A 20,456-nucleotide genomic window follows, 5' to 3' on the forward strand; every position below is an offset into this window, starting at 1 on the left:
AACAAGGCACAAAAAATTTGAGCAAAATTCAGAGGACGGAGCCGGACCATTACGAGCAGCTGACACAACGCTTTACCTACAACCACACATGGTTCCCAAAGTCCTACATCATCAACTCTGAAGACCCACTACCTATATACACTAGTTCATAAGACAATGTTAAAATAATTTTCTACTCTAATAAAATTTGATGTACATTTTTCATAATTAAGGCCGACACTGTTGATAGGGTAATAGATGTGTTTCTGCTGGAGACTTAATACACTTCATGTTGCTCTACACACAAACATACAAAAATAAGAAATGTTAACTCTGCCAGTCGCGATGAGTAGGACAGATGTGTTTCTGTTGACAATAAAACAATATATATGTCTAAAAATCATGTACTAAACAGCATATGTAAATTATAATTTGTCAACAGTCTGGTAAGGTAGGGCTTATTAGCTGTGGTTCTGGCAGAGTAAATTGTATGTTGATAATTATACTTAAAGTTGTACAATAATAATAGGAATAAAGAAAAAAAGGAATAAAAGAAAACAAAAAAATGAACAAAAGATGAAAAATAAAGATTATTCATAGCAATGTGGTCAAGCCCACAAGCTATCTTCTTACTTTATTTCACCCCTTCTCTTCCCACCCACTTTCTCTTTAGCTACCTTACCTACTTTTCTTCATCCCCCTTTAAAAAAAAAAAAAAAAACAATGAGAAGAGAGTAAGAGCAAAGGAGGGAGGCTGCGTCAGGAGGAAGATAAGTAGAGGCAGTGTTGGTGTTGCTGCACAAGAAACAGGAGGCAGGAAGGTGTTGTGTGAGTGTGGGTGGGTGTTAGGAAGGAGTTAAGCAAGTGAGGAGAGTGATGGGAGTGTGTGGGCGAGTGTGCATGTGTGAGGAAGACGGTGATTAAGGAGAGAGAGAGAGAGAGAGAGAGAGAGAGGAGGGCACGAGTAAGAAAATGTGCGTGTTATGAAATCAAGTTACCAGTATTGAGCGAATGGTAGATAAACATTGACAAGAAGAGTGTAGTACAGAATGAAAAACAGAGAGAGAGAGAGAGAGAGAGTAACGAAGAAACACTAATAGAGAAGAGAAAGGTCATACAGAACAAAACCAAAAATAGAAAGCGTTAAATTTTGTCCACCAGAGAGAGAGAGAGAGAAAAAAAAATCACATAAGCAAACGTACATATACACCAATACCTTTACCATTGACAAAACAAGAGCAGGCAAGCAGACCAACTCAAAACACACTTCTCTGTACTGTTTGTGCCCAAGATTACGCCTCGTTTAGTGAAGTGACGGTGCTGTTCATCCCGCCAGACTTAATGGAGGTGCGCTGCTACAGTGCTGGAGTTTAATCAGTTCCGTGACGATATCGATGATTAACAATGTAAAGTTTAATGGTGTCTTCCCAACTCCCCCTGCTGCTGCTGCTTGGCTGGTTGCTGCTCGTGGGGATGACAGTCCAGGTGGTGTTGGTGTCTTGGAGTTGTTGGTGTGTTTGTATGATATCTTGGTTTGCATTTCCGTCATCTTTGCTTTGCTGTTTTGTTGTTTTGGTGTGTTTGTAATTTTTTTCTCTATTTCTAGTTTGTATTTTCGTCACCTTTGCTGTGTTTTTTTGTGTTTCTGGTGTTTGTTGTGTTCCTCTTAGTTTGCATTTCCATCACCTTTGCTGTTTTGTTTTGTTGTGTTTTTGTTAATGTTAGATGAAAAAAAATGGGTAGATCAGTGAAATAGTAATAGTATGGTTTGGTATTTATATTAGTGCAGATCATTTATTTCTATCTGCTTTACTCTTTTCTTTATTTACTCATTTTTTCCCGTGTTTTGTTTAAGTCAGAATTTTTCAAGTATTTCTATCCATAAAAGTTCATAATTCTATCACCATTGCTTTGTTGTGTTGTGTTTGTCTAAATTTCTCGGGTGTTGCTATCAGGGAGTCGGCAACTGTGTCATCTTCTCTTTCAACAAAAAGTTTCAAATATTTCTATCTATTCAAGTCCATAATTCTATCAGCAGTATCTTTTTTGTATCGTGCTTGTTAAAATTTTCCCAGGTGTTGCTATCACAAGAGCCGGTAATTTTGTCATCTCAAAAATTTTCAAGTATTTCTATCAGTAAAGTCCATAATTCAAACAGCATTACTTTGTCGTGTTTTGTTCGTGTAAAAATTTCTCTTGCGTTTCTGTTAAAAAAAATCTCAAGTCTTTCCGTCAGCAGAGCCAATATAATACCATCAGCTTTGCTCTCTGCCGTATTGCATAGCTGTAAAAATCGTGTTTTCCGTTACTCTAGCACTGAGATCTTTGATGTAATACACGCTGCTGAGTTTCGCTGCGCATTGCAAGAGTACATCCACGACGTTTGTGCGCATGAAAAAAGGCCTGCAGCTGTTGGGATTTAAGTGACATATTCCATGATTCTGACATTGGAGTTACTCTTGTTCTGGCCTGAAAAAGTGTAATATTTGTATTTTCATATCAGAAATAGACGACTGCCATTCCTCCTTTAGTTATATTGTTTAATGATTCTGAATATCGCTATCACTATCACACTAGGTATAAACAAAACCGGTGCAGTACATAGTGTATCTCTGCGAGGCGTTGGTATGGACTGGAACACGAACATAGGGATGGTAATGTATCGCGGATTGTTGTAGTTTGATACAGCAACAAAAGAAAGCAGGGATGATTAACTTGAAGGAGAGGTAATACATACTAGGCGAACACGTATTAGGGAGTAGCCAACGGGGATGAGTGGAGGAGGTTGAAAAAAAAAGTTCGTCATGCTAGTGGTGTAAATAGAGGCTGATGGTGATGAATAGTAAATGACGGTCATGTGGATGTTTATTAACGGTAATGAAGTTTTGTCTTGTATTAGTCACTTAGCTAATTGTATTTTAATTATGAGAGAAATATTTGATGTCTTGTTAACGTTTATTATAGAGTAACTACGATTTAGAGAGAAAGAGAGAGAGAGAGAGGGGGGGTGCAATATTTCTGTACATTTGACAAACAGGGTCTCATATTCCTGCATCCACGTCCTGCATCTCTAATTAGATAACTATTCGTAACGTGATTAACAGTCGTGTCTCCAATTATGACTTCGAGTATTTTTCCAAAGGCTGACGTTACTCTAATCGGCCTGTAATTAATACATATTCTTCCGTCGCTTTCCTTCAGTGTTACGCCCGCAAGACCCCAATCAGAGAGAGAGGAGAGGGAGGGAGAGGGAGGAGGAGTCTTAAATTTGAGTCAAAACGAATAGAAAACAGGAATTACCTCAGTTTTTTCGCATATTATCTGTGTGTGTGTGTGTGTGTGTGTGTGTGTGTGTGTGTGTGTGTGTGTGCGTGCGTGTACGTGTGCGTGTGTGTGTTTCCCATTGCCGTTTTTCCTTTCTCGGGATTTCATGATTACTTCTTTACTCATATATTATTTTAGATTCTCTCTCTCTCTCTCTCTCTCTCTCTCTCTCTCTCTCTCTCTCTCTCTCTCTCTCTCTCTCTCTCTCTCTCTCTCTCTCTCTCTCTCTCTCTCTCTCTCTCTCTCTCTCTCTCTCTCTCTCTCTCTCATTGATTCCTCCCTTCTATTAATTTCTCTTCCATCATCGCACTTGACTTTTTCTTGTCACTCTCCTCTATCATTTTCCTCCTCCTCCTCCTCCTCCTCCTCCTCCTCCTCCTCCTCCTCCTCCTCCTCCTCCTCCTGGCTCTTCCATCATTCCCTCCTCAACACTCCCAACTACCTCCTAAGTTTCCTCCACCCTCCCTTCCTCCCTCCCTCCCATACACATTGTACCCGACACGCAGATTAACCCCTTATGTAAACTCTCTCTCTCTCTCTCTCTCTCTCTCTCTCTCTCTCTCTCTCTCTCTCTCTCTCTCTCTCTCTCTCTCTCTCTCTCTCTCTCTCTCTCTCTCTCTCTTTCTCTCTCAACTTTCGAAAGATTTCCATAAGGACAAACATGATTGAGAGAGAGAGAGAGAGAGGGAGGGGGTTCTGTATCTACTCGCATGAAAAGATATGTTAGCAAAATTAGAACAAAAAAGTACAATAAATGAAAGTGGAAATTAATTATCTTTTCTTGTAATGGTAGTAGTTGTTGTTGTTGTTGTTGTAGTTGTTTTTGTTGTTTTAGTAGTAGTAGTTGTTGTTGTTGTTGTTGTTGTTGTTGTTTTTGTGGTTGTTTTGTTGTTTTAGTAGTACATGGTAGCAGCAGTTGTTATTCTTTTGTTATTTTTGTTTATTAGTAGGAAGAGATTTAGAAATAGGAGTAGTAGTAGTAGTAGTTGTGGTAGTAGTAGTGGTAGTAGTAGTAGTAGTAGTAGTAGTAGTAGTAGTAGTAGTAGTAGTAGTAGTAGTAGTGGTGGTGGTGGTAGTAGTAGTAGTAGTAGTAGTAGTAGTAGTAGTAGTAGTAGTAGTAGTAGTGGTAGTAGTAGTAGTGGTGGTGGTAGTAGTAGTAACAAATAATTAACTTGACTGCGTACTTTTTTTTCATTTGTTTTTTATTTATCTTCAATTTTACGTCTTTATTCGAAAATTGGATGGATGAAGGAAAAATAATGGAGGATGCACTAGAAGGGGGCGGAGAAAAAATACCTCGCTAAATCTTGGGAAATTTTCAAAAACTGCTCCGTGAAAAGGAAGCCCCATAAACCATTTTTTCCCTCCATCAACACCAAAACACTTCACATCCAACGTTTCTACATTTCCCCTCTCCTTTTTTTTCTTTCCTCTTTTTTTTTTATTTTTCTTTCTTTCCAGGCAGCTGCACCTTTTTCCGCCTCTATCCCTCCTCGTCTCTCTTTGCCTCTCACATCACTTTTAATATAAAGTTTTAGTGTACGGAAATGTATGTTTTTAAATCTTTTTATGCATGTATGTAGGACTACACACACACACACACACACACACACACACACACACACACACACACACACACACACACACACACACCCGGTAGCTCAGTGGTTAGAGCGCTGGCTTCACAAGCCAGAGGACCGGGGTTCGATTCCCCGGCCGGGTGGAGATATTTGGGTGTGTCTCCTTTCACGTGTAGCCCCTGTTCACCTAGCAGTGAGTAGGTACGGGATGTAAATCGAGGAGTTGTGACCTTGTTGTCCCGGTGTGTGGTGTGTGCCTGGTCTCAGGCCTATCCGAAGATCGGAAATAATGAGCTCTGAGCTCGTTCCGTAGGGTAACGTCTGGCTGTCTCGTCAGAGACTGCAGCAGATCAAACAGTGAAACAGTGAAACACACACACACACACACACCGCGTACTGTAGTGGTTAGCACGCTCGGCTCACAACCGAGAAGGCACGGGTTCGAATCCCGCTGGTGGCGAGGAATATGGGTGAGGCTCTTAATGTGTAGCCCCTGTTCACCTAGCAGTAAATAGGTACGGGATGTAACTCGGGGAGTTGTGGCCCTGTCGTCTTGGTGTGTGCTGAGATGCGTGTTGTGGTCTCTGTCCTAACCGAAGATCGGTCAGTATGAGCTTTGAGCTCGTTCCGTAATGGGGAAGACTGGCTGGGTGACCAGCAGACGACCGTTGAACACACATACAGTCTCTCTCTCTCTCTCTCTCTCTCTCTCTCTCTCTCTCTCTCTCTCTCTCTCTCTCTCTCTCTCTCTCTCTCTCTCTCTCTCTCTCTCTCTCTCTCTCTCTCTCTCATGTTTTGTTTCCTCACTTCCTGCCTGCCTCGCCATCCCGCACCTTGTTTTAGTAGTGGAGTAGCAGAGTAGTGTTCCTCCTTCATTCTTGTACTGCTCTCCTACTCATTCCCTTCCTTCTTTCTCTTACTCTTTCCTCTCCAGTTTGTTTTATTCTTTGTGCTTTGTAGTTGTTGTTTTTCAAGTGTACGATATTGTTTTCTTCTTCTTCTTCTTCTTCTTCTTCTTCTTCTTCTTCTTCTTCTTCTTCTTCTTCTTCTTCTTCTTCTTCTTCTTTTCCTCGTCATGTGTACTATTATTATTTGTTTCTTCCACAAATTATATATTTTTACCTTTTCGTGTTTTTTTTTTCCTCTTTTTTCCTTTTTCCTTCTTTCGTGTTTTCGTTTTCATTGCTCAACACTTTTTATCTTGTCTTGTTTTTTTTTTTTTTTTTTCTCCTGTCTTATTTTCCTCCACGAAGCATTTTTTTTTCTTTTTTACTGTCCTTGTATATTTTTTTTTTTTCGTTTGTATTAATTTCCTTAGCTTTCGTTTCCATTACACAGTACTTTCATTTTTAATATCTTCCTAATTTCCCTCCTTGTTCTTCCTTAGTGTTCTTTTTTTATGTATACTTTCTCTTCCCTTACATTTGTCCATTCGCTCACTCACTCACTCACTCACTCACTCACTCACTCACTGTCTCTCATTTCTCGTCCTCACACACTTTTATCTCCAGCTTTTTCTTTTTATGTTTCTATCTTCCTCTCTTTCATTCACTTACTTCACCACTCAGTCACTTGTTTACCTTCACTCAACACTACTAACTCGCTCACTCTCCCTCGCACTTCTATCTATTCCTTACAAAGTCAATTTCTGTATATTTTCTTATCTTCACCTCCATTTTTCGTATTCTCTCACTCAGTCTCTCATTTTGTCCTTCAGTTTTTTTTTTTATCCTGGTATTGTCTATTGACGTCACATTTCTTCATTTTCTTGTTGCTGGGTTCTTTTTGTTATTTCCTTTCCTTCACTCCCTACTTTTCCTCTATTTTCTTCCACATTTTCCTTTTTTTTCTTCTTCTTTCTACTTCCTCTCCTCCTAACTAAATTTCACTCCAGTTCACTTTCACCATTTTCTTCATGCCATCCTTTACCTCCCTTCATGTTCCTTCCCCCCCTCCCCCTTTTCTTTTTCCTCCTGCCTCTCTCCCTCTACATTGTTTCCCTCCCTCCCTCCCTCCCTCCCTCCCTCCATCCCTGTTTCCCGCGTCTTAAGCCTTAATGAGACTGGCGTTACTTAATCCCCTCTGAGGTGTGTTCTCGGCTTTCCCCTGCCCCCCTTTTTTTTCCCTCTTTGCTCTTACATCTCTCTCTCTCTCTCTCTCTCTCTCTCTCTCTCTCTCTCTCTCTCTCTCTCTCTCTCTCTCTCTCTCTCTCTCTCTCTCTCTCTCTCTCTCTCTCTCTCTCTCTCTCTCTCTCTGTTTTTCTTTATTTTTCCTGTCTCAAATATTTCTTCCTGATCGTAAAAGAATAATAGTCATTTACCTTTATCGTGTGTGTGTGTGTGTGTGTGTGTGTGTGTCGTATTGACAGCCATAGAAGAGAGAGAGAGAGAGAGAGAGCAAAGACAGCTTCTCATCTTTCTTTCGTATGTTTTTTTTTTTTTCCTTTGTTTCTAATTTTCTTTTCTTTTTTTCTTTTTCTTTTCCTTTTTCTTGTACTGTATCTTTTTCCTCTCCTCTCTCTTCTTCCCTACCTACTTTCCATTGTTCTTTTTTTCTTAATACTCTCTCTCTCTCTCTCTCTCTCTCTCTCTCTCTCTCTCTCTCTCTCTCTCTCTCTCTCTCTCTCTCTCTCTCTCTCTCTCTCTCTCTCTCTCTCTCTCTCTCTCTCTCTCATCCCACTTCGTTATAATTTTCTCTCCCTCCCTCGCTCCTTCACCTGCCTTACACACTCTCCCTTGTCATCAACGCCTTTCCACACAGTTTTCACCCTCCCAGTACCTCCCTCCCTCCCTCAATGCATTCCCACCTGCCTCCTCTCCCTCCGTCCCTGCCTCGACCGCGCATTCCCTCCCTGTGGCGGCGGGTGTGTGAGGCAGGACGACAGCTCTCTCGTTCACCTCCCCGACAGTCGCCTCGAGTTACGCCTCCTCTTTGTTATTGTTATTGTTACGAGCCCGCCTGGTGTGTGTACGTGTGTGTCAGTGTGAGTGTGAGTGGTTGGGTTTGTTTTTTGCCTGAGTGTCATCCACGTTCCATTGTGAAGAATATAAAAAAAGAGTAAGTGTCACAGGAAAGGCAAGAAATTCACACTGGAAACTGTAGTGGGACTCTTAGGATAATTATTTGGGTGTGAGAAGGAGAGAGAGAGATAGAGATAGAGATAGAGATACAGAAATTCCTCTCTAAATCGACCAATAAGATAATGATAAAGTTCTCTCGCTCTATGTGTGTGCGTGTGCGTGTGTGTGTGCGTGCAAGATATTTTCTCATTATCACACCTCCCCCCACCTCTTCCCCTCGCTGACTCTCCGTGGGAAAAGGAGCAACTCAATAATTTGGGTAATCTTGACGTGACAGGGAATCATGGGAGCCTGGATGGGAGGACGCAAGACCACGTGGGAAAAATAAGACAAGAAGGAGTTGAAAGAGGATGAAGGAAGAGGAATATGAGGAGAAAAACAGGAGAGAAACGAAGACGAGTGAGTAAAAGAAAGAAAAGGAGGAGAAAAAAAAAGAAAAAGTGAAGGATAGGAAAGAAGAGCAAGGAGGAGAAGTAAAAGAAAAAGAGCAGGAAAAGAGAAATGGAAAGAACGAAAAGGAGGAAAGGAAATAAGCGCAAGGCCAATAAAAGAAAGGGAGAAGGAGAAGAAAAGGATTAAAGAAAATAATAGGAAGAGGACGAGGAAGCCAATCTGGGGGAAAAATAAAGATAATAATAACAAGAGGGAGTCAAAGGAAGGAAGGAAGGAACAGGAATAAGAGAGGGAGGAAGAAAAAAAATAAGAGGTAAGGTCATGAGTGTATTTAGAACGAAAGGAGGAGAAAGAAGAAAAGGAAAAAAGAAAAGAGGGAAAATGAATAAGAAGAAAAAAAAGAAAAAAGTAGGATGTTGATAAGAAAAGATAAAAGGAAGAAGAAAATATGAATAAAGAAGATGAGAGAAAGAAAAAAAATTAAAAACATATATAGGATGAAGATAAAGAGAGCCAGAAGAAAGGAGGAGGATAAGGAAGAGAATAAGAATTAGGATGAAGATGAAGAAGAAGGAAAGGAAGGAATAAGAGAAGAAAAATAAGATAAAAGATGCAGGATAACGATAAGGAAGGACAGAAGAAACAAGAATAAGGAAGAGAACAAGAACGAGAATGATGATGAAGAGGAAGGAAGAGAAGGAAAACAATAATATAGAATAACGATAAGGAAACACAAAAGAAACAAGAAGAATAAGGAAGACAACTAAAACAAAGATGATGATGAAGGAAGGGATGGAATAAGAGAAGAAAAATAAGAAAAGCTGTAGAATGAAGATAAGAACAGACAGAAGAGACAAGAATAAGGAAGACAACAAGAACACGAACGATGATGAAGAAGAAGGAAGGAAAGAAAGGAAGGAACAAGAGAAGAAAAAAATAGGATAACGATAAGAAAAGAAAAAAAAGAAGAATAGGATAGAGAACAAGGATGATGATGATGATGATGATGATGAAGGAATAATATAAGAAAAATGAAAAGATACAAGATAAAGATGTAAAAAAGACAAGGAAGAAAACGAGAACAATGATGATGATGATGATGATGAAGAAGAAGTGGATGGAAAGATAGGATAGGATGTAAGGATTTTCGGTGTAGGAAAATTGAGTTTCTCTTAGCTATTAGAAAAGTTTTAAGTGACTTTTGAAGGCGGCGTAATTCGGCAGTTACCCCCTGCAGGCGATGTACGGAGGTGTGCCAGTAAGGGGCTGGGGAAGAGGAGGAGGAGGGGGGAGGAAAAAGAAGAGGAGGAGGAAGAGTAAAAGTTAGTGGTGTTCCTGTGGCCTTTTGTAATTTTGGCCTAGAGAAGTATCAAAAGTGGAACAAACAAACCTTGGGGACGTCTCTCTCTCTCTCTCTCTCTCTCTCTCTCTCTCTCTCTCTCTCTCTCTCTCTCTCTCTCTCTCTCTCTCTCTCTCTCTCTCTCTCTCTCTCTCTCTCTCTCTCTCTCTCTCTCTCTCTCTCTCTCTCTCTCTTCACCCCATCAGCAATACGTATTCCCTTCCTCTCTTCCTTCCTTTTTTCATGTCTTCAATTTTCCTTCTTTTCTCTCTCCAATCACTGCTGGAGAGGTGAATGACAGGCATCCCTTCCTTCTGACAGCTTAAGTTTTCTTTGATAAGAAGAGAGAGAGAGAGAGAGAGATGCTGCAGATTTCTCGCAGTCAGCACCAGAGGGTTTTCAAATCGCCAAGGAAAAATATGATAGAAAACGCGGAAAGTGATGATGAAGGAAGGAAGAAGGAAAGAAGGCTTGGCTGTTGGGTTTTTTTTTCCCTTTTTTCCTTTTTCCCTCGCTGAACGTAAAGGAATTTTTTTTATTTTGTTGTATGAAATGAATTAGTGGAAGTAATAGTTGTTGTTCTTTTCTTCTTCTTGCTCTTGTTGTTAGTATTACTTGTGGTTATGGTAGAATGGTAGTAGTCGCAGTAGCAGCCAAAATAATGAGAAGCAATAGTGGTAACAGTAGTAGTAGTAGTAGTAGAAGTAGTAGTAGTTATAGTTGTAGTAGTAATCATTAGCACCAGTAAAAGTAATCGTAGTGGTAGAAGGAAAATATTTACACATAGCACACTCTGTCCTCTCCTTCCTTCCTTCCTTCCTTCCTTCCTTCTGGTGTCCCTGGCCCGCTCCGCTCTGCCCTGGCCTTGTGTCGCGGGACCAGGAGGGACGCTGGGCTAAGAGGATTCGGCTCCCAACAACTCTGCCTCCTTGGAGAATTCGGAGGGACTTAAAAATTCGGCTTCGGGAACGTTCTGGCGCCATAATGTTTGCCTCCAGGAAAAATTTGTCACTCTCTCTCTCTCTCTCTCTCTCTCTCTCTCTCTCTCTCTCTCTCTCTCTCTCTCTCTCTCTCTCTCTCTCTCTCTCTCTCTCTCATATTTGTTGTTAGTTTAGTTCATAACGAAAGAAAAGAACAACAGTATTCAAAGCAAACATTTACTCACTAGAATGAGCTAAATTGTTCGTAATTTTGACAAATGGCGTGTATTTTGATTTATGGATAATACGACTTGTGTTTTTTTTTTTTTTTATTCATGGCTAACAAGAAATCTATCAGAAGAATCACTCTTTAGTATTTTCACCTGCAAATAATAATAGTAGTAATAATAATGGTGATGATGATATATACGGAAAAATTGCATATACGCCCATTTCACTGACAGAACATTCATATATAATACATTTAAAAAAGGTAGAACATTTTTATTTTCTTTTTTCTTTTTTTAACTGTTTTGGTGGTGGTGGTGGTGGTGGTGATGGCGAGGCGCATATGTATTTTCGCTCTCCACGTCGTCATTTGAATCATATGCCAGGCTGTTCATTTATATCACATGTAGATTGAGTTATTTAGATCGTGTGTGTGGATTTTGGAAGCACGACGGGCGGCAGCGACACGTTGGCAGGTGAACCTTAAATGGATTTGTCTGATACTAATCCCATTTTCCTCTCTCTCTCTCTCTCTCTCTCTCTCTCTCTCTCTCTCTCTCTCTCTCTCTCTCTCTCTCTCTCTCTCTCTCTCTCTCTCTCTCTCTCTCTCTTTTACCTGCTTCATCGCCTGCCAAAAGTTTTTATTTCGGTTCTTTTATCCGAACAGGAGTGATCAAAGATTCCAGGTATAAAATCTAACCTACCTCATTAGTACCTGTTCGTCTCCCTTCCTTTTAGCCTTTCCCTTCCTTTCCCCTCTGTGTCCCTTTCCTCCCTCTCCCTCTCCCTTCATTCTTTCTTCCTTTATTTGCTTCGTTGGTTCAATTTATGCGTGTTTTTTCTATTTTTATCTTGTTTTACCTTAAGTGTTTTTGTATAGGTGTGTGTGTGGGGGATGTTAAAGCGTCTTTATACACACACACACACACACACACACACACACACACACACACACACACAAAAACGAAAGCTCAACAAACTATGCGGTGGCGTAAAGGATTAGGTGGTGAACGTGGGATCTGGCAAACGTCTACGCGTAGGTTCGAATCCCACCACATATCGCCCTAACACTTTGCCATTTGTCGAGTGGTTTAAAGTTACCTACATGTCACCATGATAACCAGGTTCTAGGTGGTTACACCAAAGAGCGCTTGGGTGGTAATATGGGCCCTAATATGGTTACCACTGTAAATAAAATTGCCTGCGCCACTAATGGGTGGAAAACAGCGCTTCCAAATACTCTTCAAGGTACCTGTAGGCGCTATAGGCCAGGACACACACAAAATAAATAAATAAACTCCGTCTTTCCTCCTCTCTCTCTCTCTCTCTCTCTCTCTCTCTCTCTCTCTCTCTCTCTCTCTCTCTCTCTCTCTCTCTCTCTCTCTCTCTCTCATGATACTCCCCTTAACAGCTTAACACAAAGTTGAGAGTCACGTCGTATAAACTTGTCCAACTTACCTACCTGAGCCGCTTCACCTGTCTCTTCCTCACCCAACTCGAGGTCTTCTTTACCTCCCCTTTACCTATAGGACGAGTACCCTCCTTTCCTTTCCTTCGCTCATTCTGTCCTTCCTTTCTTTCTTCCTTCTCTTATTCATTCTTGCACTCGTTTTATTCGTCTGTGTTCATCTCTCTCTTTATTATTTTCTGTGTCATTCTTCAATATTTTTTTTTCTTATTCTTCTCCCGATGTAGCTTTCTTTTTATTTAGGTTGTTATTTCCACCTTCTAATCATAACATCGGTATATTCGCTGGGTCTTCTTTTCTTATATTCATCGTTGTCACTGTCATCATCACCATCGCCATCATTTAGTACAGTGATTGCGAGTCCATTATTAGTGTTCTCCCATCCACGCTCTAACTGACTGTGTATCTTTATTGCCTTCAGTCACAATATGCGACAATAATTAACACGGCTGGTGATTTCAGTGGCAACAGTTGGTAGCCCTGTACACTATGGATGGTTGTATATTATAGTATGGAAAATAGATCAGCATATCAGCATCACGTCGAGTAATTGTCATGCATACCAATCTTGCTGACGCGGTAAGTGATCAGACACCACGTGATCATTTTGTTAAAGGTCCCACCACACTGTAAAGAGAGTTTAGGGAGTTGCTATACGTTGCGGAAAGTGTTGTTTGAATGGATAACATCGTCATTGGTTAAGAAGCTTATGAAATACTGTAAATAAGCGCTTAACATGCCTCGAAGTATTGTGGGTAAGCGGTTAAGGTGCCATGTAATACTGTAGCTAAGCTCTTAAATTGCCCTGAAGTATTGTAGATCATTTGTTAGGGTACCTTGAAATACTAGCTAGGCGGTTCAGGTCCCATGTAATACTGTAACTATGCTGTCAAGGTACTGTAGCAAAGGAGTTCGGGAGTCATCAGTTAGATTTTTCCGTTCCATTTAGTGTAGGGTTTCTCAGCGTGGGCCATATGGCTCCCGTGGGGACCATGAGAGATTTTCAGGGGCCACAGAACAAAATTAGGAAAAGGGGGGACGACAGGGCTTCCTATGTTTGCGTTGCTCATAAAATTTTAATATTTTCATATTTGTTTGATGTTTTCTTGTCAGGTGTTCTACTGCTTCATGTAGCGACTCCAGCGTCTTTTTGTTGTAATCCTGGTAACATTCACTTCCCATGAGTTGGCAACACTGGATTCAGAGTTGCTATGTTTGTCCCTTTACGGACATTCTGTCCCATTTGAGTCATTTTGTCCTTTATTTTTTTCCTGAGAAAACACAACTTTAATCTGCCTTTTTTCTTCTTTTTATTATTTATTTACTTTTTTACACTATTTTTTTTCCATGCTTACAAGTTAACATAAGGCAGCGCTAACGAATTGAGTCACACTGTCAGAGCACGTTCGTGTATGTAGTGGTACCTGTATGGAATTTTAAGTCCACAGTTCTATCCTAACAACGATCGTTACTATATTTACTTTCTAAGATGTAATAAGTTAGGGAGGGACCACGAGAACTCAAATTACCTAGGAGGGCGCCACTGCCGAAAAAAGATTGAGAAACCCTGAATTTTTCTCAGCCACGTATATTGACAAGACTTCCTGAGGCCTTACACAACACCCGCGCCAGCTCAAAGTTTCCACGAAGGAGTACTGGAACTGACGTCACTCTTTGCTGTGGCAATACACGTAACAGTAACTACGCATCTGATATTCCTTACGATAAGTGAACCCGTTTCAGAACTTGATTTAATACATTTTCATATTCCAGTCTCCTTTGTTTGCCCTCCTCCTCCTCCTCCTCCTCCTCCTCCTCCTCCTCCTCCTCCTCCTCCTCCTCCTCCTCCTCCTCCTCCTCCATTACATCATATTAGCTCGGGTCTACTCAAGACTCACAACTCTGTATACATTAGCATACCTTAGGCCCTCGTCTCCTCGTCCTCAAGGCCACACACTCCACAGACCACTCCGCCTCCCTCTGCAGCCTCCTTCCTCTTTGGCGTTTGTTTTATACGTATACATTCCTTTGTTCTGACTCGCGATATAGATTCAACTGATGCGAGGGGCTTTCATCGCTTCCTGTATGTCATTCTCTCTCTCTCTCTCTCTCTCTCTCTCTCTCTCTCTCTCTCTCTCTCTCTCTCTCTCTCTCTCTCTCTCTCTCTCTCTCTCTCTCTCATCTTGTCTTCATTACCTTTCTGTTTTTTACGTTCACTTTTATCTCTTTCTCCCTCTTCCTCCTCCACCTTCCCTCACTCCTCAGGTATACTTAAAGGCCGCCCGCTGCACCACCTCTGTGTTTAATTACCCCAGGTACTTCCCATGCCCAGGTGTGATTACCTTGGCTCATCACCTGCCCCTAATTTATGCACACACGCTGCGTCACGGGAGCGAGGTAATCAGCTAATTTGACTGCATGACGCTAACGGGTTATTCATCTCAGGCAGACCACCACCACCACCATAGCCGCCTCCGCAGTCTCTCTTCGTCCGTCTTAATGATGTTACTGCTGATGGAGAAGAGTTTTTAAGGAACGCTTTAAGTGTATAGTGTATTCTGGTGTATTTTTATGTTGTGTCAGTGTTAGGGATAGTTCTCAAGGGAAATAGTATAGATTGTGTGTAATGAGATAGCTGCAGAGAGAGAGAGAGAGAGAGAGAGAGAGAGAGAGAAAGGCTTGGATTACAGTGTTAAGAATGAAAGCAAATGAGATTAAAAGACATATTAAGAGGATTTAAGAGGATGAAAATGAGATATCTCGGGGAAAGGAAATTCAATATGTCGCATTTTTCCCTTTCGTCTTCTTTTTCTTTTTTTCTATTTTTTTTTTTTTTTTACGTGTAATTACGCGATTTGCATTTTCTGGATGTTCGTCTTCATTTCCATCACATTCAACTATTTCTTTCCTCCTTCCATTGAGTCTTTTTTTTTTTTTCTGCTCCAGCTTTGTAATTTGTCTGTGTCAGTCTGTCCGTCTCCATTTGTCCGCGTCTGTCAATGTGTCTGTCTTTGTCAGTGAGTAACCATCAATGTCCGTCTCTATCTTTATCATTGTCTATGTTCCCGGCCGCCTGTCTATCCGTCTATCTATCTAATTGTGTGCCGGGGGATTCTCTCTCTCTCTCTCTCTCTCTCTCTCTCTCTCTCTCTCTCTCTCTCTCTCTCTCTCTCTCTCTCTCTCTCTCTCTCTCTCTCTCTCTCTCTCTCTCTCTCTCTCTCTCTCTCTCTCTCTCTCTCTTTCTCTCTCTCTCCGCGGCATGTGAGCACCTGTTGTTACCTGGTCTTGTACAATCAGCCTATGAGTTCACCGTCTCTTTTTCCCTCCTTTCCGCAGCGTGTCCCTCCCTTGCTCGGGCCGCGTCAACGCTGAGGTCATGGTGAACCTGCACCTTAACATCACCACCCAAAATCTGACCAACATTACCATCAAGAGGAAGAAGATCTGCCTCAAAGGTTAGTGTACGAGTTACACATATACGTACGCACAAACACACGTATTCAGTGGTCACCCATCCAAGTACTAATCCGACCCATCGTTGCTTAACCTCACTTATTGTTCATATCCAGTGATGGTTTATTATTATTATTATTATTATTTATTTATTTATTTATTTATTTATTTATTTATTTATTTTCTGGGTGTGAACGAAAGGAGAGAGATTTAATTTCATGCAAAAGTAGGATCTCTCTCTCTCTCTCTCTCTCTCTCTCTCTCTCTCTCTCTCTCTCTCTCTCTCTCTCTCTCTCTCTCTCTCTCTCTCTCTCTCTCTCTCTCTCTCTCTCTCTCTCTCTCTGTGTGTGTGTGTGTGTGTAGCACTTCACACAATTTTATTTCATGTCAGCACATCAGCATTCCCCTTCATCCAGTATTCTCTCAGGACAGTGCGCGATGTGTCTTTGTTTCACAAGAGCATGATTATACGAACGTCTTTCCCTTCACCTGTCACCTTTATCCCCTGCTTGCCTTCTGCCTCCCTCTGTTTATCATCCAAGTCTTGTCATAAGGAAGGAGTTCATGAAGGAAGATGCAGATGATGAAAAATAATTGTTCCCTTGCAGATTTGATTAAATGACTTAGTTTTAATGTCTAGTATTACTGTTAAATAGTTTTGATGCCTTGTGGATCATAAAATTAATGTTCATATATATTTAGTTCGTGGCTTTATGTAATTTTCGTTCAGACTTAGTAATCAGGTTGGAAGTGCTGATTTATTAGGGAGCTTTAGAAGATTAGATAGATTTTTGGCTGAGAATTACATAAATAGGTAGGGACTGCCACATGTTGGCCTGACGGCTTCTGGCATCTTCCCTTATTTGCATATATTTCTTTTTTTCTTATTTTACTAAGTGCATTATCTAATATGTGGTCGGAAAAAACAAGCTTTCTATTCGTGGTTTGTATGGTATGTGTTATTTGTATGTATGTATTCTTCCCTTTATTTACTTTATAAATTTCCGTCGCCACACAGTCTCCATCTGGCGCCATCCTCCTCCGTGTTATTACTTCTGAGCCGCTTCCATTTTTCTCACAGAAGAGTTTGCTCCGAGGAACGAGAGCATCTACCTTCGCCCGGAGTGGATGTCCACCTCGCTGGGGACGCTGTACGTGGCCATGGGAGCTGCCTGCACCTTCACCGTCCTGGTCATCACCATTGCTTCCGTCCTCTACCTCAGAGTCAAGAGGACCAGAACACAGTGAGTCGCTCCTCAGTGCCCTGGTGTGGCTCTGTGTGTCACGGTGCTGCTGGCCACGATCATTTTATTGATTTATTTTGTTTTTATTCTGCTGTTATTACTATTATTATTATTATCATTATTGTTGTTGTTAATGATAGTAACAATAATTTTGTTATTGTTGTTATCTTTATTATAGTTCTTATGTTATTGTTATCATTATTGTGTTGTAGTTCTTGTTATTTTTGTTAGTAGCAGCAGCAGCAATTATTATTATTATTATTATTATTATTATTATTATCATTAATAATGATATTATTATTATTATTATTATTATTATTATTATTATTATTATTATTGTTATTATTATTATTATTATTTAATTTCATTCTAAGTTGTAGTATTGCCATTACCATTACGGCATATTATTGTTATTATTGTTGTTGTTGTCGGGATTAGTAATATTAGTGTTATTGATTGTCATTATGATTAGCATCATCAATATTATTATTACTGCTTTTTTGCTGGGTCGTGGGACAGTGAGGTGAGTGTTGAAGATTGAGAAGCCTTTTTCCTGGCCTGAAATGAGTAAGTCTGCTGATTGCCATTAGTGTGGTTACTCTAATGGTGTGGTGCCTGCACGCTGCTCAGCCTTAGTCACGCCTCGTCCCGTCCCCAGCATTAGTTTTACCTTATGTCATCATTGCGTTAAGGAGAATGATGCAGGCAGCGTGGCTCCGTCAGACTCCTTCCTCAGACGTGACGCATCACAGATCACCTGAGGAGTCTCGCCGCATGCCTACCACACACATCACATGATACAAGAACTGTATTAGTAGTTGTGTGTATGGTGGTAACCGGCGACCCTCGGTGTGGTCTGTTCTGCAGCTGGGAGCCTCGCCGCACTATGCAGAGAACGCCTGTTAACTCTTGACGACAACGCTGACACGATGATAAAGATAATGATAGTTATTAACTCATATGATAATAGTAAGAGTGCATAGTAGTAGGTGTCAGTGTATCATAACCATATAAGGGAGCTTTACCACACCCATCCAATTACCGCTCAGCGATTACCGTGTACACCTGTGCAGGGCGTCACTCACCTGCCGGTACTACAGCGGGCCGGGCTACATGGGAGACACCAGCGGCACCACGGGGGGCAGTGTGCGCGGCCCCGCCTCGCTTCGCAGCAACTCCTACGTCACCATCGCCTCCTTCAAAAAGGTGCCCATCATCTCCAGCGAGGTAGGTGGAGGCAGACGCGCGTCCCTCATACTACCGGGAAGATGTAAATTTAATGTAAACCTGCATTCTTAACAGCTTTGCTCCTTACTGACTATTTTTAGAGGCCACAGAGAGGACTGATTTAGATTTTCGTGGTAATTTTTCTCATTGATGATGTAGAATCTTTGTTAAACTACCACAAGAATGATACAAACACCATTGGAAATTCCAGTAACTTCCACTAAAGTCTGTTGAAAGTATAGGCACAATAAAGCGGTGCAAGGATCGTTTAAGAGTCCGGACCGCAACTCTTCCCTCGCTCATTCAACATTATTACTCATTCACTGACTTGTTCCCACGCCACCAGCTATCACTAAGGGGCGTCTGTGGAAGCCCTCACTATTAAAAGAAAGTAAACATTAACTGCTTCTAACTACCTCATAATGCTTACTCTTATTTCACTAGGGTATAATTTTGCTACTGTAGATTATCATTATTTTTCATTACCGTATACAGTAAAAGCTATTGTAAAATTTTATATCCTACTTGAAACAATATTTTTTTCTTGTAATAGTGGTCTTTTTTTTTTCTATTCGCTTTTCATTTTCACTGTAATATTTGAGTAGGTTTTACTTAGGGCCAAAATATCTCATAAGCCTTGCCTCCCTCCCCTTACCCTCCCGCCTCCCGCTGGCCATTCTGCTTCCCGACAGAAAAAGAAGAAAGCCAAGGTAATAATTTCAGTATTCTTCCTTTCATGCATCTCTCTCTCTCTCTCTCTCTCTCTCTCTCTCTCTCTCTCTCTCTCTCTCTCTCTCTCTCTCTCTCTCTCTCTCTCTTAGAACGTTATTTCCATTTTTTTTTTTTTTTTTTTTTCGTATTTTCGTCATTTTTATTTTACCTCTAAGGAAATTATAGTTGAAAATTCACTTGTTCTGATAGGATTTCACTGACCTCTGTGTGTGTGTGTGTGTGTGTGTGTGTGTGTGTGTGTGTGTGTGTTTTCACTTACGTCTATGCCCAAGGTAATCATTCTCTTGCTGTCACACATTTTATGCTTTCCTTCCTTCATAACCTTCAAAGAAAATTATGTTGGGCTTCAGTTTCATCGTAACGTCTTTTTGATAATAATTTATAAACTTTCATCCTCACCCGCTTCTTTTTCCTGCCGGAGCGAGACGCTTCCTTTTACGGCTCAAAAGGCTTAGTTCCTCTTAAATGAGTCTTCTTTTTCTTCTTTGCTGATTTCCTTCTTTCACTATTCGAATATCGTATTTTTCATCTTTGTATTCATTCATTCCTCCTCCTCCTCCTCCTCCTCCTCCTCCTCCTCCTCCTCCTCCTCCTCCTCCTCCTCCTCCTCCGCCCGTTCCCGTTCCTCATCCCCCTCCCTTCCCTTCATTCATTCATTCATTCATTCATTCATTTCTTTGTTTTTTTCCTCCTTCATCCCTAGTTTTCCTTTTTCCATCCTTCTCCAACCCTGCGCCACTGAATAAGATTGAATATAAAAATAAATACAAGTGAATGGATGCCTTGAAACAAAAGAAAAAATTACTGACTATAACCCTCCCCCCCCCACACACACACACACACACACATTTAAGAAGCCAGCATCCACCATTTTCTCTCCATGATATTGCTTTCCTTTCCCTTCCTCACATCTTCCCCTCTCTCTTGTTATTCTTCTCTCTTTCTCTCTCTCATTCGTCATCCTCCTCTTTCCTGTGCTGTATTCCCTTCGTTCTTCCCTTCTGTCTCTCTGGATTCGCCTTTCTTCCTCTGTCTGTTCCTTTCTCCATCCCTTTCATCTTGCAGCGTTTCTCCCTTGCCGTTAAGTCTTCATTCCTTCTCCCTTTCCTCTCTGTAGCCATCCTCCTCCTCCTCCTCCTCCTCCTCCTCCTCCTCCTCCTCCTCCTCCTCCTCCTCCTCCTCCTCCTCCTCCTCCTCATCCTCCTCCTCCTCCTCCTCCTCCTCCCCCCAGCGGTCAAGGCGGGCGGTGATGCACGAGGGGTTTGTGTTGCCAAATAAAAATGGACTTCACAAAGACTCCTGCGGCGGCCATTGTTCCAAAACCGTATGTTATTCCTGTCCTGAGAAAGAGAGGGAGAGCGGGGGTGAAGGAGGATAGTGGTGGTCCAAGGAAGCGTTCTTTTCTTACGTTTCTCTCTCTCTGTCTCTCTCTCTCTCTCTCTCTCTCTCTCTCTCTCTCTCTCTCTCTCTCTCTCTCTCTCTCTCTCTC

The 20,456-nt window shown here is 41.3% G+C and overlaps 1 protein-coding gene across 8 annotated transcripts in view; it reads left to right on the forward strand.

The window, feature by feature from the left end:
- The window catches only part of LOC123517607 (tyrosine-protein kinase RYK-like), a 314,372-nt gene that overhangs the window by 280,879 nt on the left and 13,037 nt on the right, over window positions 1-20,456 (forward strand). For 6 of the 8 annotated variants that reach the window (XM_045277879.1, XM_045277877.1, XM_045277878.1 and 3 more), the window contains 4 exons: window positions 15,648-15,766; window positions 16,846-17,008; window positions 18,082-18,235; window positions 18,928-18,945. In XM_045277879.1, coding sequence (XP_045133814.1) covers window positions 15,648-15,766; window positions 16,846-17,008; window positions 18,082-18,235; window positions 18,928-18,945 — 454 coding nt within the window. The remainder of the gene's footprint in view (window positions 1-15,647; window positions 15,767-16,845; window positions 17,009-18,081; window positions 18,236-18,927; window positions 18,946-20,456) is intronic. The other 2 variants (XM_045277880.1, XM_045277881.1) reach the window with 1 other exon arrangement.

Source organism: Portunus trituberculatus, chromosome 42, assembly GCF_017591435.1.
Source record: "Portunus trituberculatus isolate SZX2019 chromosome 42, ASM1759143v1, whole genome shotgun sequence".
Lineage (NCBI taxonomy): Eukaryota > Metazoa > Arthropoda > Malacostraca > Decapoda > Portunidae > Portunus > Portunus trituberculatus.